We start from the raw sequence: 22,762 nt of genomic DNA on the forward strand, positions 1-22,762 counted from the left end.
ATAATCAGGCTATTAGCCTCATAAATCAAAACAAAATACATAAATACCGTAATCAGATCACAAATAAGCCAGTTAGTTACTGCACCCACAACAAATTATGCCCATCGGTACATTATCGCTGTTACTTGTATAACATGTTCGGTAGACTTATTCCTAATCAGGCTATATTTTGTGGGTGGTGTTAAGAATACGAGTGTAACTTAAAGCGATTTTCTTTACGGTTGAGAGCGAGAAATAAGTTGTATAATTTTAACCTCATTTCATAACCGTAAGTAAATGTGCAACAAAAACGGCTGCATTTTTTCACGGTCCCAGATTTTATAGCTTTTAATGTACACTTCTAGAAAATTGACTACTTTTCTTAAGATGTGTTTTTGCTGTAAATGAATTTGACTGAGTTTTTACCGCCAGAAGGCAGATATGAGCAAACATATATTCGCAAAAATTAACCATCATGGTATACAATACACTAAATACAGTATCCTCAGCAGTTAATATCCTTGTTCACTTTATTACTGTGAATTTGGTGATTGCGTTTAATCCCTCCTAGTAAGTCGTTCAATACAATCAAACTTAATATATTTCTACTTTCTAGCTTTAAGAAATCCCGGGTTTTTAGAAAAGAACATAAGCTGCAGATACATAAATTGAGCCTTCTTGACGCAAAACAGCTTTCTTTGTACAAGTTGATTGGTAATATTTGCAGTTAAATGTAGAATACACCATGCATAAAATATCGTTTAAGGCCTACCTTAATTAAAACAAAAATGATATATCAACTTTCTTATAGGTGTGTCAGTGTAACAAAAATACATCAAATATGTACTTAAAGAACAAAAACGCATGGTTGTTCAAAATAGACAGTGTGGGTGTGTTCCAAGAATTTTAAGAATTTTAAGAATTTTTTATATTATTTTAGTCTTAGGGCCATTTCAACCATTCAAATTGAGCAAGATAATGGATTGACAAGTAAATGAATTGACGTGAAAAATTAGCAAAGCTATAGCAAATAAGCCACAAACAAATTTTGTTAAACAAAACGACATCCACTTTTAAAAAAGTATTTAAATAAACAAGAGATTAAAACTGTGAGATTTGTAAAACACTTCTAACAATTACAATCCAGTAAAATGAATTGATACATACTCGTGGAAAAGAGTAGGTTCTATTACAAAATTCTTTAAACTTTAGTTTAATGAAGAAAATTCAACACGAAGAGGTATTTTGGAAATAATCAATAAGGAAGAATGCTGCCAATTAGGAACTTGTGTTTTCATTAATTCGTGTAACAAACGCATGTAAAAATAAAACAAAAGCATACGAAAAACAGAACAAAGCGAGGGATAACAGTTCAATCAGAGTTGCATCGATAAAAAATTTGGAACAAACATAACATACTTTAACTTAACAAAATGGGGCTTCCGAAAATACCCTAGTGCAGAACTAAACAAACTATAGGCAATTTGAAAATCGAGGCCAGTCGAACTTTCAAGGTAACGAGTTGAAAATTAGAAAATTACTAAGTTTTATCTAGATATTGAGATTTAATCTTGCACTGGTATTTTCGGTTAAACGCGCTGATTTGATTGTGTAAGGTCATAAAGCTGCCTGCATCAGAATCCACATCGCTCCAGCGCTAAGCAGTCCGGAGACGGGTACAGTGACAAACCAGGCAATACCGATGTTGCCGACAAGACGCCAGTCAACAGCTGTCCTTGACCGCAACCAGCCTATAGAAACTACAGCTCCAACCTACATGAAAGCAAATTGTAAGTTGTTATAAGCAGACGCAACAGCTAACTGAGCTGATTGAAAGGAACCGTTTTAACATAAGTTATTTACAGTATATGTTATTAACCCGGTAATTATAAATTTGTTATAAAGCTATATAATTAAAATTATTTATTATACATACAATTTCCTTAAAAAAGGTTACATAATAATATTATGTATCTATAATCTAAAACTTACTTTACAGTGCGTGGTAGAAACTGGAAGCCCAATATTTGAAGCCACAAGTACAGTAATCGCAGTCATAAGTTCAACACAGAAACCTCTGCGAAGTACAGAAAATAATATCACTTGTAGGCAACAACAAACAAAAAATCAGCCTAGCTAGCTGTAGGTACACACTATCGTTTCTGTTACATATCTATAACAATTATCCATTTTACTGTAGTTTATATTTTTAAAACGATGAAATCCTTTTGTAGACTGCATGGTTCAAGTATCGCTGTGTGTGTTTGTGCTGTCTGCCGCCAAAATCGTCACACAAGTAGTTCTCACCGGGATGGTGTAACCCTGGTCAAGTCACTTCCAATTGTCTGGATAACGCGTCTTCCCAGGACCCATAGCCCAGCACTTATGCCCACTCCCCCGTATACAAGCAGGTACCACGGTGTAAAAGCTTTCTGCGCGACCTCGCCCGACTGGAAGACGATCCACAATGCTATGAGCGGTCCAATAGCATTGCTGCAACAATGATTTAAAAGATTACGTCAAAGAAAAAGAAAGTTATAGTTTGGGAATTTTCAAACGTTTGCTTGTACTACCCCTTTAACAAATGTTGACGCCCAGCGGAAACTAAATATTTACTGAAGTGCTTAAGGAAGAATAGTAAATCTAAAAGCAAAAATGACGTGAAAGATCACATGACAAAAAAAGGAAGCAAATTTAAAAATTATCACACAGTAAACCTGACGTCATTTCCGCCGTGAGCGAAACTAGCAAAGCACGCGGTCATAATCTGAAGGAATGAGAAAAGCTCTTTGACCACTGGAGGGTCTTCTTCATCTTCGTCATCCGTTGAACCGGATTCCAGAAGTTTCTGTCGAAAACAAGCTTTAGGTCACGTAACCGTAAACGTTTTATGGTGAATGTGCGTCGCGTCAAAATACATCACAATTTATAAATTGCTGTTTGCTGAATATGTTCTCCACAACCTTACCTCTTCCTTTTCGTCTTTTTCTTCCTTTTGCTTCAAAGTACGCAGATCCTTTAATTGTAAAAGTTTTGTTTTACACAACAACACCACATTTCAAACCACGAACAACAGTTACAAAAAGTTCTAACTTAAATATCGACAAAATCGCATCGCATCACATATTGACAAAATCTACTTACTGTGGTCTTCATCTGACCGTTCGTCCGTTCGACTTTGAATTCAACGTTTTTCACTGGAATTAAAGAAATAATATAAAATAACACGTTGCAACATGTCTGAAACGAAAATGGCTCTTGGAAGAACAAAATGCGCTGATTCACAATACAAATTAATAGCGTTGTGATTTTGAAATTTCGAAGAGAAACCATACTGGATGCGAATTAAGGTAAAAGTTCACATCAATATTTCATTTCATGGGGTATTTGTGGTCAGTAATCAAACCTTGTTGAAGTAGACAGCACTTTGGTAAACATACTGTCGTTTTTTAGTTCAAAGAACGCAAACAGCAACCAAACGTCACGCCCACCATACACCCAACTCAGTGGTAAGCAAGCGTTGTTACGCTTTTGCGGTTTTGTTATCGACAAAACATAACACGGTAATCTCTATGAGGTTAGAAGTTAAATAAGCAAATGTATGCCGACACCGTTTATGAAAAGCGATAAATTTTTTGTCGCCAGTAACCAAAACGCGTTAAGTTACTGTATATGTTCAAATGGGATGCAGATTAAAGTCAAAAGTCTGATTTCAACTGGACTTCGGCCTTAGGAGCTAAGTTTTACGACATAAATGTACAAAGGCCGTCACGAGTTTGCACTGCAAGAAAACATACTTTGAACTTAGGTTTCTTTCAAAACAACGGCCATTGTTATAATTACTGTATAGATCGTGCTGCAATTACCAAGCAAAACGAAACGCTTTAATTCACTTTAAGCAATTCTTCATGGAAATCATTTCATCGAAGCCGCAACGATGACCATGTCTTGACCAGTTAGGGACATTAAGTAACCGCTGCACAATGTTATTAGATATTCAACAAGAAACACATTTGCCCTTAACTTTATCTCTATGGCAAAAATGAATAATTGCGATCACCATTTTTGCTGGAGGATGAGCTGGCTTCCTCCTCATCACTTAAAAGAGAGTCAACTTTCTCCATTAAAGTGGTTGAGAAACTTTTCTGCGTTACCTGTTGCGTAAATGTTTGACTAGGTAAAAACAATGTTTGAGATAGTACATAATGTGTACCAATACAAAACTAGAGCTGCGTAAAATGCTATGGAAGAATGTACAAGGGACGATAACACAAACTTTAAAGACATCCCGAACCAAAACAAAGATGTAAAGCAAACATAGTAAATCAAAAGCCCACCATGTTGCTTTTGTCATACGGGGTGTCATATCCAGAATCGCAATGAGTCATAAATTTGTCTGAAGTGCTGTCCTCGCTAACTTTGATTTCGGCCATCTCTGCAAAATATGATATACAGTATTGGTAAATATTTATCTCGACCTACGCCTTGGCGCCCAAACGTATGTATTGACGTCAAACACGCCATGAAAGATTGTATTCAGTAATAAAAACGTCACAAAACGAAGGGCATGGTCCTAAAGGTTTGATTACACAATTTTATTGCTTTCGTGTTTGTGAGTTTCAACCAAAAGCGTTGTGGTTGGTCAAAGGAGGTAGAAACTTTATCGGCCTAACTTTGCTTACTCTGTTCAGCAGGCAACGCGCTGATTTTTCTCCGAATCCTAGGAACGGCGATGAAGTGAACTAGCAAACCAGTCAGCAACATCACGCCAAGTGCAATTACTATGATTTGCCAGAGCAAAAGGTGGTCTAATCCTATAACTGCAAGAAAATGAAAACAGTTCACAAACCGCCACAAGTAAAATCGGTGGTCATATATGCGGCAAAGACATTTGCGCTTTATTTACACATAACCGGTTCATGAACATTAAATACTTGAAAGTATATTTATGTGACCCGTTGTAATAAAGACAATCGATTACCCAATATTCTACAGTAAAATAGTGGGTTCGCCCGATCGAATTCTGATTAAAGTTCAATCAATATGCGATGAGAAATAATAATACAACTCATCTTACGCGGAGCACCAGCGTACAGAATTGAAAATACATTGATTCCAATTGTGAGAGCGTAAAAGAACGGCAAAAGAAGAAGTCCGTTCGGAACCGGATCCGTCTGCAAAGGAATGATAAAACCTATAATTAATCAATGGTTGGTGCTACGTATTAACTGGAAGCATAAACGAAAGCGGCAACCACCTTTTTTAGTACCACATAAGTGATGAAGAGGTAGAGCGCGACAGAGGCAATTCCAGATAATACTGGCGATAAAAACCAACTTGCAACTGTAATGAAAACAACAAATTTAAATTTACCGCATACTGTATCAACAAACGGAGCTAATAGCATTAAATAAACGCTTTGCGTTTCAGTTAGGTCTAGGTGGAGTATTTATTGTATATAGTATATACTATATAGTATACGGTATATCCGAACTATCTGCTACGTATTGCGCGAATGAAAACTTTCACCCCGTCACGGCAACAGAAGAGCAGTTAAAAATATGCACACTAAACGAAGCGGTTTTCCAATAAACATAACCGAACTTTGGTAACGGAGCACGAAGTATTGGAAAAACGTGGTAGCTTACTTGCTCCATACAAGGCGGGGTTTTCGCAAATACAGTACTGTACTGCTTTTTATCTCATCAACCAGCCGAACGTACCATATGACTTGTTATAATTGTGTCATCAACATAAGTTCTATAATAAAGTTAGTGGTGTTGTTTTTGTATACGGAAAGAAGACTGTACCTGCACTTAATTTTCGGAAAACAACAAATTGCAAACAGTCTGTTTGTGAAAACTTGTCGCATATGCGTCATAATAACTTTATCTGACCACATGCGTGGCGATAACACTGCAATTTCATATCAGCCCAGCGATTATACTCATCGACCGATCAACAAAAAACTCATTAAAAACAAGCTACAAACAACTATTATTTTTCCTATATGTGGAGTAAGAGTGAAACAAATATGGCTAATCAACGTCAAATATACTTTGGAATTCAAGAATTAGGGTTAGAGAAAAACTTAGCTGTAACAGAGTTTCCTCTTGGAAAACTCCAACTCAAGCACACGTGCACTGTTCAATTATTTCGCGAAGTTGAAGTGTATGTATTTTAAATGTGGTAGTTGGTATTTCTTAAGAATTTACTAATTTAACAAGTATTTGCAGAGAATTTTGGTTAGTAATGATCGAAAACGGCTTAAATTTCCGTTTATAGAACATTAAAAACGTTTTACAAGGTACTTAAAATCAAATGTGGACACATAAAGTGGTCGTTTACGAACCCCGAAGGTCGTTGTTCGATGGTGAAAGGTCCTCATTATCGGCTCAAACTTTCCCAGCTATTGTTATTACATCATCGTGACGAAGAAACTGCGTGATCGTTGCTATTTATTGCGTAAGTTCCGCGTGACTTCAAGGGGACAAGAGCGTGAACAGACGGTGAGAAGACATAACCATGATGGCATTGCAATGACGTGTAAAATGAAACGTGGTGACGTGATACCACCGGAATTGTTCGCATGAGTAACTTGCGCTAAAATAACGGAATTTATTCACACTTTTCGTGCCAAATGCCACGTGTGATTTTAGTTTTTTAGCGTAGCCTATGCTACATGGTCTTTGACGTTTCCCAGAGGTAGCAAAAGCGACTGCCTATACTGTATTTTCACCTAAATAGGCTACTGCATAATAAGTATCTATTATACGATACAAAAAAGTTATGTTTTTCTAGTTCTTTTCTTGTTAAAAAAAAACGTTTTATACCGAAGTACTTACCAATCAGTCCAAGCTTGGTCCAGTTGACACCCTGCAATCCAATAGCGACCAACGAAAAACCAACGCAAGCACCAACAATACTGTGAGTACCGGATACGGGAAGCTTGAATACGGTGGCAATCAACTGCCAAACAGCTGAACCTGCAAAAATTCAATAGTAACTTTTATTTCAGTGCCTTTCAGTTACCGCGGATTAGTTTAATTTGTGGTATAAATCACAAATTTCGTTGACCCAGGTTGAGAGTTGCAATTTTTGATAAGGTTGGGCCATTACGCGGGATTCCGTTTGAAACAAGGGGTCACCAGCGGTCGAAATGTCGGCTACCAATGATGTTAAATGCAACCAAGTCAATGACTCATTTTTCAAACCTGGGGCGTGCTACTCACCGAACATGGCGCTCAAATTCCCAAGCATCAGTATTGTGACGCCATTTTCTATGTCATTGTACATTGTGACATCGATGATGCCCTTTCTTATAGTCTCTCCAACTTTGGCGCCCAACAAGACAGCACCAGTAGTTTCGAAAATTGTAGCCAAAATGCATGCCTTTTGTGGGGAAAACTCAATTAATCGACATGGCAACCGCGCATAGACCTGATGGACAGGTCCCGCTGTGCTGGTTTTACGTAAAAATGTTCGTAAAATACGGTTTTATTTTCCATACTATAGAATAGACCCTACGTTCTGCTTGATAAATTACCACCTACCTGCTTCAAAGTTAGAACTTTGGCGCCAACAGTAGTTCCAAAACTGTTCGCCACATCGTTGGCGCCAACAGCGAAAGACAGTACGAAAGCGACGATGAAACCAACCACAATGATCCACACCACATCTTCATTCGACCATGGCACAGCTGTCGTCCCTACGTAGTGGAGAAAAGGCGCCAAATGAAGGGAAACATGCCGGTAAGTGATATATCGTTAAGCTAATGAAATATATCGTACTTGTTCACAGTGTATACCGGTATATTACGTAACAGATTTGATTAAAGTTGACGCCATGTTACATGCAGTTCACAAGGTACCAGTAAATTAGTTATTCAATGCTGTAGTGATCAATTAAAACTTCGTAATTCGATGCATCTAAACAGACTTGTTCAGCAGTCAGTAACTAATAGACATTAGTTTAGTTACATCAATTGCTCGTTCCGTTGATGAGTGGCTACATAATGTTATTTCTCAACACTACATTTCGGTACAATATGACAACTGGCTATATCATCCGCAATAGATATCAAACAGAGTACAAACGTAAATATTGTTACATATTCATGACATATTTTATATTCAGCTTGTCGGTTAGCTGTGTCGCGGTCCGAAAACCTATAACACTATAATCTATAACAGATCAAATGTACATTAATAGAGTCTACAATATTTCAAGAATTTTGCGAAACACTTAGTCACCGAATACAAATCATGTACGTTTTTCAGGTCAAGCCTAGTAGCCTACTGTTATCAGCCCTAAACAAAAAATACTCGTATTAAGTACAAAACATATTTCCGTACCTTCGTAAGCCAATGATGAAACGTCAAACGTTGAAGAAGTTTCCATTGATAAATCTTGCAGTACAGTTCGCAGCTTGAGAAACAACAACCAGGACAAGCCCACGTTGGCTTTATATCTCATTGGCCAAACGAATGGAAGCAGTCACGTGACTACCAACTGGCGCTCTCTGCATCACGCGTGACACACGAGTTGTGCATACGTTTACCCAGATATGTGAATAATGCTGATCAGTAAAGGTTGATTTTATATTATTTGTACGATAATGACACTTTGTAAGCACTGAGCATTAATTACGATCTGATTAAGGTATGCTGTCACACGTTTTCACGGAATTTGATAAGTCAAAGCGATTGTAGTATTCAGCCGCTATTTGTTGTTGAGTTGTTATTAATCGCCAAATTTATTCATACTACAGTATAATGGGCCGTGTTTGTTCAAAATGGTGTTCAAGCGGCCGTATCAATCAGTTTCGCGAAAGTTGGGTCCGCGCAAATATATTTTATTCGCGCGCTTGCAACTTTGTGTGCATTCAGCCTGGGAAAAGCGCAATAGGCCTAAACTTTTAGCAAGCTTGTTAAGAACAGTTGTTAATGCTTTCGTGTTGCTTGATGGACGTATAACCTACTTTTTCTTCATTCTTATAAAGGAAATCTATTTTGGGAGTCAATCGATAAACATTGCTTTTGGTTGCTGACACTAACAGTATACCGAGCAGCGAAGAGATACACGTTTTTATACCAATAATCGAATAAGTATCATCACCGGAATAATTTCAAAACGATATGAAAAATTTCATCAATCACTTATCTTTTTCTACATTGGCTTAGTTAATTCCGTTCGTCTTTAATACGGGCTTCCCAAACATAACAGAGAAAACAAGAAGCTTCCCAATATATATGCAATAAAATTTACAAGCCTTAGCCCTTAGTGGAACTGTAGTTTACATTTAGATTTGAATAAAGCAAAAGTTAACGACAAAACCTTGTTGAGGTCATGAAATGACTTTGTATTTAAAGCTCTGCGCGTGACATCTGAACAGCAGAAAAGTTACGCAAAGCACGTGTGCTCATAAAGTTTTTTGTCTGCCTGCGAGTGGTTACATCAGCGATAATGCCTGATATGAGTATGACGAATAAAGTCCGTAAGTTAATAGAGGTTTAGTACTCCTATAAAACCGTAACATGTACTTGACCTCCTTAGCTAAGGTCACACACATCACCACTTACAGCAAGTGAAAGATTAACGGGCTAAAATTTGAAACGAACTGAGTTCAAATTCAAATCTTTCATTACCAGCCTGTCCAGAGTGAAAAGTTTTTTCCATTTCTTTTTTTAATTGCTGTTCTTTCCGTACGATTTTCATGAATGGTAGATCACTGATGGAGAAAAGGTAAATGTTGGACAAAACCAAAAACGTAGCGTAAATCATAAGTTTGTGAATGGGTGCGGTGCTCACTGGTGCATGGGCATAACATTTTGATGAAATTAATGAAAAAATTTTGTTAATAGTGATTCCGTGATAACACAATATTGCTGTTGGTAAAAGTACATCCTACGCGTCACAATGTTTGTACGTAGCTGTATCATTAGCATAACATTCAGGTACCAAAACAAATTTGTGTGGGCTGAAATGTCACTGGAGAATCTACAGCTAAAATCGTACATTTTTGTTTTTAGTTGATTACGTAATGTACGGTACTAACGATTTGTAAGTCTCGTAAAACATTCCAATGTGATTTCGTAAACAGCAGTGATACGGTATCGAGATTAAAGGTATGTAGCTAAATGCTGTCAATGACCTTATAGTTGACTTACAACATAGTAAGTTATCATGTCTACAAGAAGGTCACCATAAGGAAAATATAGTACGACGCTGCGCTGCATTCCAAACTTTTTTATTTGAATACCTTCCGATTATTACCAAATAGCTACCTGCACTGGTGTATTTAGGATTGCTACGAGACAAAAGTTTTTTAAAATTTTGGTCAGAAATTCCCGTGCTTGTCCAACTTACCCATAATGCGCCGAAACGCAAAATTGTTGGGGTTTTACACCTCTAATATCGCTTTAATACGCCTTAAAGAGAAATCTTTTTTCATATTTATACGTAAAATAACTGTCAATTTATCAGGTATACTTTTGAAGCGCTGTGTACAACTTGTAAGTTCTCATATCACCATTTTTAAGTGCCGTATATCCGTCTACTTAAACCTATATATTTTTTAAATATTAACAGGTTATAGCTGATAAGTTGTCGTAAACAAGGAGATGTAATGAGCGAAAAGGAATGGAGACGTCAAAAGGCCAAGAAAGTAGGGTACGTGAGCAGACGGCCATGGCCCAATGCCTTCTACAACCAACTAAATACACTGGTGCCTGGTGGTTACATCAGAGCTCAGTGTAGGGCACATTTCGATATATGAGCACGTTTATATATCAAAGAACAAATATAAGCCTACTCATTGTACTAGAAGATCACTTAGCCTATACGTAAAACAAAGTTGTCACCCAAGAAATGATTAACCTATTGTTTGTACATTTCATGGTCATAAATTAATATTGTATTCGGGCGGTGAGGGAAAACGCTCCACTGGTGAAAACACCATTCACACAATATTAAGGGGAACACGCTTTTCATAATGACATCACGTGAATTTTCTTTTAGACATAATTTGTAACTTGTTGCAATGGGAGGAAATCGGTTTTGGAATTCCAGGTATAAATTGCTTGCAATGTGTTTTTTCTTTGAAAATAGTACTTAAGACGTCGCTAATGACTGATGTAAGTGTGTGTTATTCCAGATAAAGTTTTTCTAAAATACTGTTGTATACGCTCCAATCTTCATCAACAAAATATAGTGGAAAGTAGTGCAAAACGGACCGTGCGTTTAAAAAAAAGGAACGAACTGTAGCGTCACCACTGTTTCGAAGTAACATCACTTTTCCGTCCAGAAAACTTCGAAGGGAACATGCACTATTCTAAGTTTCCAAGACTTGAGTCAGAGCAGCGATTCTACTTTTAGTTCTTTTGTTAAAAATGTTATTAAGAGGTAGTATTCCGTAATGAAATAATAAGGACAGTAATTTCATTCATTAACTTAATTGGATAAAATGGCATCAACATTAACATTGGCATTAGCAAATGACGTTAGCATTAACTTCATTGGGCCAAAACAGACATGGGAGGTTCGTTTTGCCCCGCTGAAAGAGCATATCCTTACAAAATGTGAAAATTAGTTTTTGCATAGAATGTTCTTCTATAAATGCATGTATTTTTAGAGATTGCCACTCTATTATGCCAAATTTTTTTAAGCCGCGTTGAAATTCGAATGAGAACGTCTTTTTCCCTTAAAAGGTCCGTTTGGCTTCACTTTCTCCTCCATTTATAAAAGGTTCGATAACTGTGTAAGTCTGTAACTTATGTAGCCTATAGCCTTGTCATATACCCAAGCCATCAAACTCGAGCCACAAGTGACAGTCATTTACGTTTTACATGACTCAAGTCAAGTCTTTTGGAAAAAGTGACTTGTGACAGGTCGAGTCGAGTAATTTGACAAATTAGACTCGAGTGAAGTCATGTCGATAAAGATGTATGAATTTAAACCATGTACAATAAGCAAAAGTACCGTTTTTGCCATCGCCCAACGTGAAACATTTAGAGTTTTAAAAATTGAATCCGTTTTGCTGCCCCGTAATCGTTCATAGACAAATAAACTTAATTTGTTAATAAGTTGCACTGTACTGTTTTTGTATGAAGAATACACGATTCTTTTCAACTCAATGCTCGCTGTATAACAACGAAAAAATTTGTATAGGTGAAGCTATTTTTCTCTTTGTCTCACCCTGCTGGCAGGTATGACATTCAATTCACTAATAAATGCCTATAACACTATTGTTTTACAGTGAACTGAAGGGTTAATATTGTCACTGCTAGAGAGTCATGTGGATATTGTCTTTCTGCCCGAAAAATTTTGCTCCAGGGACGTCAATGTATTTGTAAATAAATTCGTTCACAAATAATTACTGGTATAGCAGCGGAAGTCAAGCTAAAATATATTTCAGTCTACATTGGAAAAGTGAACATCGTCACATGTCACTTTTTTGATCTGCTTGTACAAAGTGTCAAGTTGATGCATCCGAGCAACAAATGTAGGACTTTTTTAACTGAAACATGAACTAACTACAAAACTTTACAAAACACAAAAGTTGCGAAATCTTCGACAACTGGTCAACACTTGCCAAAAAAAGCACAGCGCTTTATAGTCAAAGGCAAGATATCAAGGATAGAAAATAAAGCAACACAGAAGAGCAGCGATGAGATTAAGAGAAACAGTTGTTAATTAATGTTTTCGCACAAAACTGGTTGTACGTTTGGAAAGATATTTGTGTAGGCGTATTGTTAAATATTCTTGTCGCAAAAGTCTACACAACAAAGGTTTTTGCAAACGGTACGCTGTTGTGAGGAAGTGGTAATTTCGGTAGCTGATATGGTGTGCTAGGCGCAGCACAATTGCGCATACACCAGCGCACAGTTCTGAAGAAATGTTGTTGTCCTCACCAAGATGTTTCTACTCATTTCAAGAAATAGCTTTATTTCATAGACACTTTGCCTTCTTCTCTGAAATAGCTACACAGATTGAGTGCGGACAGGACAGGTTTTGTTTAAGACACGGATTTGGGAAAGAATCTAAAAATTAAAAAATTGGGTTTATTTAAATGAATTAGCGATCAATGTAAAGCATCTTACGCTTAATTTTATAACGTCGGCTATTATGACAAAATTTGACGGTAAAAGCTTTACATTCCCTGGACAGTGGACATACCTAATTCGTTTTGTTGATATTTCGTGCTAAAAAGGGCAAGTGAAGAGAGTTTGTAAAAGTCTCGTGGTCCATAGTCTTCGATGGAACCGTCAGTCAGACTCATCCTGTGTACTTGGTGGGAGCCAACAAAGTATAACGTGTCCTTGTAGACCTGGAAGCTGAATTTGAAGAAATTGTGATGATACTTAAAAGGTAACCAAAAGTTATAGTTAAGGTAACCTCGTTGCTTCATATTGTACAACTCGAACGTACTTTGTGACAAATTAGTTTTTATCCTATCTACATTATTTGACTATAGGACTAGACCAATATATCGACTACCCCATACCTCTTCAGATAAGAATAAGACTGGTCGCCAACATCTAACATGTAAGATACTTCAGGAGGTGGGTCGTCCAACAAACCATTTAATGAATCCAGAGGTATTTCAATGACCATAAGTAATTTGGCTTCTCCAACGAACAAACTGTTGCCTGCAGCAGGAAAGAGAAAACAATCTATTATAAATTCCACGTAAAACAACATCTAGTCCTGCTGAGCTCGCACTTCAGTATAATAAAGTATCAATAAACAAAAGATAATCCTTTCATGTTCTTACGTTTGTAGTCAATTGTAATTGCGTGCGGCCAGTGCAAATTCTCCATAACTACTTCATGCGATGAGCCATCAAAATTCATTCTCCATACCTGTCCATTTCCTTCCATCGAATTGGTGTTTGTGTAATACAACTTTCTAGAAACAAAACCACAGCTATATTTGAAGAATATTCTGAACGTTTTAGCACGTTTTCTTGCCCTTTGTTTTCATAATATCTTCAACCATATTCCCTTCTAATAATACTGCAATAGTCTGTTCCTTACAGCGTAGTATTCCAGTTTATCTTGTATTTACGAGCTTTTTCGCATTACATAAGCATGCAAACCACATAGGCGTCTCATGGTGTTTCGGTTTACTGCAAGCGTTTACAACAAATCAAGGCTGCTATTTACTTGTTTTTCGAATCCACTGATAACATCTTTATGTCCGACATAAAAAGCATAGACATTGGCGTCATAATGGGTATTATAAACCTTCCATCTTCGCAAGATCCGTAGATGGACTGACTATGAATGTCAGCAAAGAACACATGACCGCTGATAGGATCAACAGCTACACTGCTAGCTGCAAGACAATGTTTTTCTATTAGAATTGATTGTTTTGTCAATACCCTTCACCTTACGAAATACGCTCCTACTGATGATTATCTTTCAGTGGTATGTTGTTGTGACACAAAAGAACATCGAATAAAGTAACTTGGTACAAATGTAGGCTACAATTTTAGGCGATAAACACGTTGACATTCAACTTGCAATTTTGTCAATATTTCCATCACGTCATAGGATATTTAGGAAAGCCCATTGAAATAGACCAATAGTCATACTTTCGCAATATTATACTAAGGCAAACTAATGATGAGATAAACATAAAATTAAGTAAGGTGATTTTTCGGCTCATGAATTTGGTAAAATTTTAACGTACGTTGGACGGTCTCAGCTAACTTGGAATACATGGAAGTTGAGGGAGAATACTTCAAGATTCCTTCTTCTCTGGAGGAGAACAAATATATGTTTTGCCTCAGCGGATCTACGGTGACCTCGGAGATCTTTTCAAATCTGTCTGCAAAATCCAGTCGATAAGCTTGTTAACGAAAGAATTGTTATTACAAGTGTAATTAAAGCAACGGCACCTCTTTATGCATCTTGTACCTGTTTCTACAATTCCGTATTGAATTTCATCTTGAGGATTAAGCGAGAACTCGAAAAGTTTATAAAGTTTTTCGTCAAGAACAAGCAGATAATTGTCTTCAAGATAAACTAAAATAGAATAACAATATATAAGATTCAAATTAAAGCCAAAACGTAAATATAGCGTGACACAACAGAGATAAAACCACTAATCTGATTTTTTTTTGGACGACCAAAGGGACTTTCCAGAAGCGTCATTACTTACATTTGATGAGAATCGTTATAAGAAACAAAGCTTTCACTTACAAAAAGTATCGGAAAATTTGTGATTTTGATTAGCGAAGATCTGATAATATGATTAATACTTCCTTTAGAGTGAAAAGGCTATGTCTACATAACATACAAATAAATACAGCAACGAAATAAACAAATTCGTTAGAATAACAAGGGGATTTCTCAATTTCCCGTGTAAGGTTATCACGCACGGCTATCAATCACGGCACTTACGAGGCGTACAACCAGTATCACCATTTTTGTGATATCCCATAGAGCATGCACATTCCCTTGATGCGTTCACACGAGGAAGGCAAATGTGATCGCATGGTGGGACGCCATCACATCCTCCGAAACCAAACCCTGCAAGGGTTCAACGTAAAGTTAAATGTTGACTACCTCATAAATTTTTATCAAATTTTCCAATTTACTTAAAACTATTTACAGTTGAATATCCAAAATGTCTATACACCATTTGAGCTATATTTGATCTTCACCTTTGCTGAGGGAATCTTCTTCCTTTTTGCTTAAAACTTTTAAACCTCGGGGCTCTCCGGAGAAGTCGTACTTTAGTGTCTTTCTCGTGTTTTTGCTCAGAATCCACATGGAATAGAGAAGGTCGCCATGATTGTTGTAACGTCCTTGATCGTCGGCCATGTAAATGTAATCCTAGAATGGTTGGGATTACTCATAACTCTGGTTTGATATAATGCAACAAATTATCAAAAAAATTTTAATAACGCTTTTTTTAAATTAAAAAATTACTTTGAACAACTTAGGATTTTGTCGGAGTAGTATAGTATTTTGTAAATGTTTATGGAAATGAACTTATGAAAAAGAAGTTGCAATGTGTGACAGTACCAAGTAAGCGGCAATCCCTGTGAATTTCGAGCCAGTCCTGTAATAATGATGCTTGATGTTGCCGCCATCCATATCACAGCTTGTTACCATTGCCAAGTAGTCCCAGTAGTCAGCCACGTATAACCTGTTTATTAATATTGGAGCTTGTGGATTAACATTTTTTACATCCACATTACCACAGGTCTACACATTAAAATTTACGCTTTAAAGGAATAAAATAATCAATCAAACAGGAGATATTCAAAAACGATTTTAAAACAGTTATGGTGTCAAAATTGACATTTGTAAGGGTATTTTAAAAAGTAAATAAATTTCAGACGAAAACATTGTACTCTATTACTTAAAATTTAGATCCAGATCTGGTTATGTGGAAAGATTTTTTTGTACAACCACAATGACTCACCTATCGTCTGTATAGTCAATTGACATGGCGGTGACCTTAAAAACCTTTGGATATTTAAAGAGAACTTTTACGGTTTGGCCAGCCATATCGGTCGCTATTACCCGCGATCCCATCGGCTTGTGTGTCGAGAAAAACAATCGCCTGGAATGGAGTTAAACGCTTCTTGAAATATTTTGATCTTTAACTAATTTGCCGTGCAAGATGATTTCATGTCGTACTGACCTTTCCAAAAACACGAACACGCTTTTCCAAAGCAAAAAAGCTCAGTGAAAAAGATAAAAATAAACTCACCTCTGCGTAGAATGGACTGCAATGCTTGTCAGGGGGTCGTTGCCAGATCGATAAACGGGGGTGAAAAAGCTCAACGTTGGGTCCGCCACCATGACCCAGTTCATCGTTCCATCGGTCCAGTAAAGATTTTGATTGAACCAATCGTAAGCTATTGCTGTTATCGTTGATGCCAGTCCACGAAGATGGATGGATGATAGGTTGGAGATCATGTTTGTTGCTTCAACACAATCGGCCCTGTTTGGTTTATTAATTGTTGTTTAATAACTAAAATATTGGATATTTATAGCTTAGTTTTAAGTATAAGAATAAGGCAATAAAGTATAATTTTGATAATGACTCAAGGTAACTTATAATTTATCAGGCATAACCAATATATTATTAGTTGTAATTCTTTTGGCATACGGCAATTATTATTATAGCCTCACTTTGAATTAACGTAGAAGATTGTGTGCTCCATGTAGCTTCCTGTGACATCAACATACTCGGAGAAGAATCGATTGGCATCCACAAGCACTGAGATGTTGAATTGGCCTTTTTGCTGGGAAGACCGCTTCCCGATTAATTCAGGGTCAGCTTCAATGGCCAAGATGTTTGCTGACGCATTTTGGAGGTTGGTCCAGAGCAATAGGGAGTCGTCAGCTAAGAAACATTATAAAATGTTTACAATAATACTTGAGGTTTATGCATACTTTATATTGTACATATAAGCTACACTGTGTATAGGAACTATATAAAACCGCAGCAAAAATACATGTCTGATCGAAATATCATCTTGATAAATAGTCAAATATAAATAATGTGTAGTTAAGAGTTAATCACCTTAATTCCACAAATTGATAACCTTTCTCGTTCGTGTGTTTTTCTATATTTAAGGCAAGTAATTAAGGTGTTTGATAGCTATACGCCAACTTACGGCATTTCGGTACATCACAGTATTCCCAGCGCCGATCGGGATCAGTCGTGTAACACCATAAACCATGAACATCGTTGTCTGGATTTCTAAATAGTTCGATAACTGGTATAATTTGAATGTGAGACAACGTTACAAAATGTCTGCAACATAAAACGCAAACGACTCGTGTGTCGAAAAACCGGCGCTTGTCAGTACAAGACGCACGTTTCGACAACATGCACGACAAACTTAAAAACGGCCGTCGTATTTGCAAGCTCTAACAGTTAGTAAACCAATAACCCGTATAATGTTGCCAATCTAGTTAAACATGCTTCATATAAGAAGCATATTTTCGTACGAAAAATGTCGAAACGGTATATGATAACAACGTGTAATTGATTTCACTTGATATTTCATTTTCCCCAACGACACTTGCACGATACAGTTGTTATTTTGAGATTTTCTGTTATGTGTAAGACGATAAATATTTGGCAGGTATACCATGAAACACGTTTGCTGATAACCTTTTCAGTTCCGATAAATATTATTGAGTTGTTTTTATAGCAAAGAGTTTTCAAATGTCGCACGGTTTTAACCACTAAAATATTCCCGTAGATACAGTCAGAAGTCAAACTTGACAGATTACAAAAGCTTTTTCAAAAGCCTCATTCATACAGCGTACATGCTCAAGGCGTTGGTATTCGGCCGTAAAGCCACGAAAATGACATAAAATATTAAGCACATAAAAGCAAAAATATAAATGTAGAAACTTGTAAATCGGACATTCTGAAAACGCGTTTCCAGATTAATTTGCAAAACGTCTCGTCCACCTGCAGTAGTTGTGCCTTCCACCCTCTGGCAGGTATTTTGGTTGATGTGGGTATTTGACGTCCCACCTTTGGCATGGAATACCGGATGCTGTATAGGCGCGTGTTCCTCGGTACCACGAACTAGGGCCTTCCACGCAGTCATTTTCTATGAATTAAGGGTTGATTTGTTTACAACTCATGCGGTTACATTCATGATCTGCAGTGATTAACAATCATGCAAATTTTATGAACAACTGAGTTTTGTTCAGCTTTAGGTGGAACATAAACGGGAATTTATAAAACAAAGTTAAAGTCAAAACAATATAGGCCAGTGGTTCCCAGACTTTTTCCGCTTGTGACGCACTAGAAAAATTATAAAACGCTTGCGGCACACTCACAAGAGAAGAACAGTTGCTTTAAAAAATTTATTTTCACGTGTTAATGCGATGGATGTGCTTATTGGATGGACATGTGCTTATTTATGAGCTATTGAAGCAGTTAGAGCGCTTTTAAGTCGCATATGTTTGTCTGCATGCCTTATTTTAAATACTTCTACAGTTCTTTTCCAAAATTCCAAAAAGATTCGCGGCACACCTGAGAATCTGTGGCGACACACAGTTTGAGAATCACTGATATAGGCCTAGACGTAATCGTTCATTACAATGAAATTTTTAATCATGTTTTGCTTCGTACAAAATTGCTATGTTTGTCTCTGTGGTAAACTTACAACGTCAAACGTATTCCAATGGCGTACAGGGGTCGAGAACCTTTTTTGGCTAAGGGCGTCATGAAAGCTGCATATTTTTAATTGTATTTCCATGAGAACCATATAATATTTTTCAACAATTAATGCAACTAACGTGTGCATTTTTAAGCAAATCCAACAATTTTAGACAACGGTAAATGTCTGAATTTAATCTTTAATAACATGCTTCTTACTGTTAATGCGACTTACAATTACAGAAAAAGTTTTATTTGTCACAATCGTGCTAAGAAATGCCAGATTAGATTTATCTGTGAGCTAGATGCCGTCATCAAAAGAGCCAAATCTGACTCGCGAGCCATATATAGGTTCCCGACCTCTGGCGTAGAATTTACGCGGTACCATAACCCCCGCAGCAGAATTAAATTTTTTGGTTTTTGAGGAATTTAAGTTGTATTGTGAAGAAAATATACCCAGCATAGCGATACTAAAAGACGCAAAAAAATTTATGTTATAATATACTTTGCATGGCATAATCTTATTCAGTCAGAATTTGTAGTAAAATTATTCAATTAGTTCGTGTTCACCCGATAAAATAGACAAACCGTATTCAATGTGAAACTTTTTTCACCTTTTTCCGCTTTAGGCCAAACATATTTGAGGCGTCTTCAACCTTTTCGAGATTAACATAAAAACTTTTCGTGCTTTGTTTGCCATCTGCGCAAACTAGATTACTTCAACTCAGTAGAAACGCAGAAATTCGCATGTGAAGGACATACCTGAGGTTGTTTTATCCACGAAAATGAACAACGTTCTTTTATGCTTAGCTTAGCCATATACAGAAAACATAGTGCGAATAGAAGACATAGTGCAAACAGCTTTCTTTGAAAGGAGATTAGTTATATTATAGTTAATCGGATTTTTACTTTAAACAGGTTTCATAACAACTTTAATTAAATGCCGCTTGTTTTTGCAGGATTTTGCTGCAAATCTTGCAAAGTTGTTCCCGATTAAGCACAATTTATGGTAATAATATGTCTTGGAAAGTCCCACTTGATTGCGCACGTATATAGCCCGTTATTTGGTGCTAATAGGTATGACAAATATATCACTGATTTTATAAAGCAAACTGACTGAGTCATGATTATCACATAATCATAGCCAAAACAACGGACGGTTTGACATTTGATGACCTGCTAAAGGGTGATTGGGTTTACAAGCTAAATGGCAGGTTCAAACACATAATCGTGGGCCTTCATAATATTTTCATTATGGGGAGGTAATGTTGTAATAAATGTAATAATTCAGAACAGCAAACTTGTAAAACTTATGCATAATTGCCAGTCATACAGGAAGCATAAGATTATAAGTTTCCAAGAGATTTTTGTCAGATTTTGGAAAAAATATATTTTGAAAAAATATAAAAGTTTTTGATGGTATATGTTAAAAATTCAGTTTGATCAGTTTACTGACTTTAATCATTATTTCATCATATTATAATTATAGTAAATTTAAATCTAATATTAAATTAGCTTCTCGGAGTTGGCTAACCTGGTAATTAAAATATTTCTCTTACCTTTGCTCTTGTCATCAAAATGCAGCTCAAAACTTCTTGCTACAGAGTAGCTTGCGGCAAAGATGACCAGCAATTGCAACGTTAACATCTTTTACATAAGCTTATATTCTGTAAGAAAATGGACAAAATATCGTATTCAAGTCATAATTAAACCTATTAAACGAACTTGCAACGTAAAAGATTTTAACTTTGAAAAACATAAAAACCCTCCTTTTGCAAAAACGCTCTTACAAAAGGCAAAGCAAAGCCATTTCTATTTACCAATTTATAGGCTCTTTTAAAACATCTTTCAACCCATAATATATAGCTTAGCCACCTGTTTCTCTCAAAAACATCTCAAGAGTTATTACCTCAGCAATGCCGCAAAATCAGAATCACTCGTATTTAAAGTGGTGGCTGTCTGTTGAAAACAGAACATTTTTTTCTTCTTACAGTTAGCAGAAAAAAATGCACGTTTTTCATCTCTTCAGAGTTTTTTCAGCGGGTTTTATTATCAGGCCGATTCCTAAGGCGATTAACGTCATGCAAGCTCATCGTCGAAAACATTTTTAAGTTTGTCACGAAATCCGCAAGTTGATTAGCATTCTGGTCGGTGGCCCACCTAAAACTTGACATATTCAAAATATTTTTGTAATATCGTCAACAGTAGTTGAACAAAATATTAGCACGAGTTAAAATCTCAATAACGGTTTTACGTAAGTAATATGCATAAACAACAAAGAATTCGCCCTACAAACACATTTCTCCTATTAAAGCATGTTTAAACATTAACTGCTACCACTGTTATTGCTATAGGTGTTGTCTACCGCATACAGAAATTATAAATTTCATGACAAAACAGAAACGTTTAGAAAATGATGGAACTCAAAGATTTGATTTTAATACCCTGCGTGATTAATCAAACTTGTTTATGTTTTTCAATACAACAGCAGAAAAGAGAGCTCAATGATACTTTTGTAGCGAAGAAATTCAGTTGGTCGCTAAACACTCAAATACTAACTGATACAACATCTAACTCAACTACGGTAAGTTTATCACAAATACAAATAACGCATGCTAGTAATTTCGCTCAGGATCTGATGTCTATCGTTCAGTCTAAAATACTCCGACTGATTTGAAACAAGCTACTAAAGTCGAACTATAATAGTATAGATAAGTGAAAGGTTCTGGTTGAAAAAGGTGAAAGGAAACTTGTAGTGAAGCGAATTCGGGTTTAAAATTCTTGTTAAAAGAAGCTTCACTCTAACTTTACCGACCTTAAAAATTGACGACGTACCGTATTATTGCGCACAATAGCATTAATAGCGATAACTATCCAGGTTTTGTATCAATGCAATTGTGACCTTGCCACACTTTTCCAGTCTTTTTTGCAAATGGTAAAAACAGTGTTCTGGCTTAACAGTTTCAGATTTTTTCATGATTTCATCCCAATGAAGCCTGTTACTTTTAATTGGAAAAAGTGTTCGAAGTTGAGATGAAGCCAATTTTTGCCCAAAGCCAAGTCAAGTGGTGTATCTATTTGACCCGAGTCATCCTAAGTTAGGGTTAAAGCCAATTAAGTCAAGGTTATTAGGTTCATAAAGTTTGCTAATGTCAAAATAAGCGTTGGGTTAAATTGGTTTAAAGCGGTCTAAAATTAAATTTGGTTTGTAATTTATTTCAAATAACTATGTAATTTTTGGGAATATTTTTCCTTTCTGTTATACCTAAAGCAGAAATTTATGGCTATCACCTCTATCATAATGCGACTTCATTATTACAATTACCTCGGGCTAATGTTATGTAAAATTGTAAATGCAACTTGAGTCGACTCGAGTATGGAACCAAAACCTTACAAATCTCAACGCCGAAATAAGTCAAACTCCGTAATTAGGATATTAGTTAGACATTTTCAGCAATATCTCTAACTTACTGCAGAACTATTTGCTCAAATAAATCCAAACTATCAAAACTATTCGAAAACTTTGAAATTATCGACAAAATTTTATTTTAAACTGTTATATGACTTAATTGTGTAGTGGAGTTATTTCGATGAAAGTATATGGATGTGTTCCTTTCAAGTCTTTATAACACTA

The 22,762-nt window shown here is 36.3% G+C and overlaps 2 protein-coding genes and 1 long non-coding RNA gene across 3 annotated transcripts; 1 reads left to right on the forward strand and 2 right to left on the reverse strand.

Moving 5' to 3' along the window:
- Nucleotides 1–654: 654 nt before the first annotated feature.
- Nucleotides 655–8,473, reverse strand: LOC143461291 (sodium-dependent phosphate transporter 2-like). The gene is made up of 15 exons (XM_076959167.1): nt 8,334–8,473; nt 7,533–7,687; nt 7,212–7,371; nt 6,825–6,965; nt 5,237–5,322; nt 5,057–5,153; nt 4,662–4,799; nt 4,317–4,414; nt 4,040–4,133; nt 3,124–3,176; nt 2,948–2,995; nt 2,697–2,827; nt 2,287–2,472; nt 1,972–2,056; nt 655–1,752 (listed from the first exon to the last, which is right to left on the reverse strand). The coding sequence occupies exons 1-15, from the start codon at nt 8,452–8,454 to the stop codon at nt 1,597–1,599; spliced, it is 1,749 nt and encodes a 582-aa protein (XP_076815282.1). The 5' UTR covers nt 8,455–8,473; the 3' UTR covers nt 655–1,596.
- Nucleotides 7,598–11,101, forward strand: LOC143461303 (uncharacterized). Its single transcript, XR_013118033.1, has 2 exons — nt 7,598–7,730; nt 10,570–11,101. It is a non-coding gene; the product is annotated as an uncharacterized LOC143461303 (long non-coding RNA).
- A 1,200-nt stretch (nt 11,102–12,301) lies between these two features.
- Nucleotides 12,302–20,799, reverse strand: LOC143461288 (uncharacterized). The gene is made up of 16 exons (XM_076959161.1): nt 20,688–20,799; nt 18,430–18,574; nt 17,621–17,706; nt 17,133–17,346; nt 16,708–16,941; nt 16,417–16,557; nt 16,014–16,137; nt 15,650–15,821; nt 15,387–15,515; nt 14,901–15,008; nt 14,674–14,811; nt 14,145–14,316; nt 13,754–13,887; nt 13,484–13,628; nt 13,156–13,313; nt 12,302–13,019 (listed from the first exon to the last, which is right to left on the reverse strand). Exons 1-16 carry the CDS (start codon nt 20,773–20,775, stop codon nt 12,928–12,930), a joined length of 2,280 nt encoding a protein of 759 aa, XP_076815276.1. The 5' UTR covers nt 20,776–20,799; the 3' UTR covers nt 12,302–12,927.
- Nucleotides 20,800–22,762: the final 1,963 nt, after the last annotated feature.

This window comes from Clavelina lepadiformis, chromosome 5 (assembly GCF_947623445.1).
Source record: "Clavelina lepadiformis chromosome 5, kaClaLepa1.1, whole genome shotgun sequence".
Taxonomy (NCBI): Eukaryota; Metazoa; Chordata; class Ascidiacea; order Aplousobranchia; family Clavelinidae; genus Clavelina; species Clavelina lepadiformis.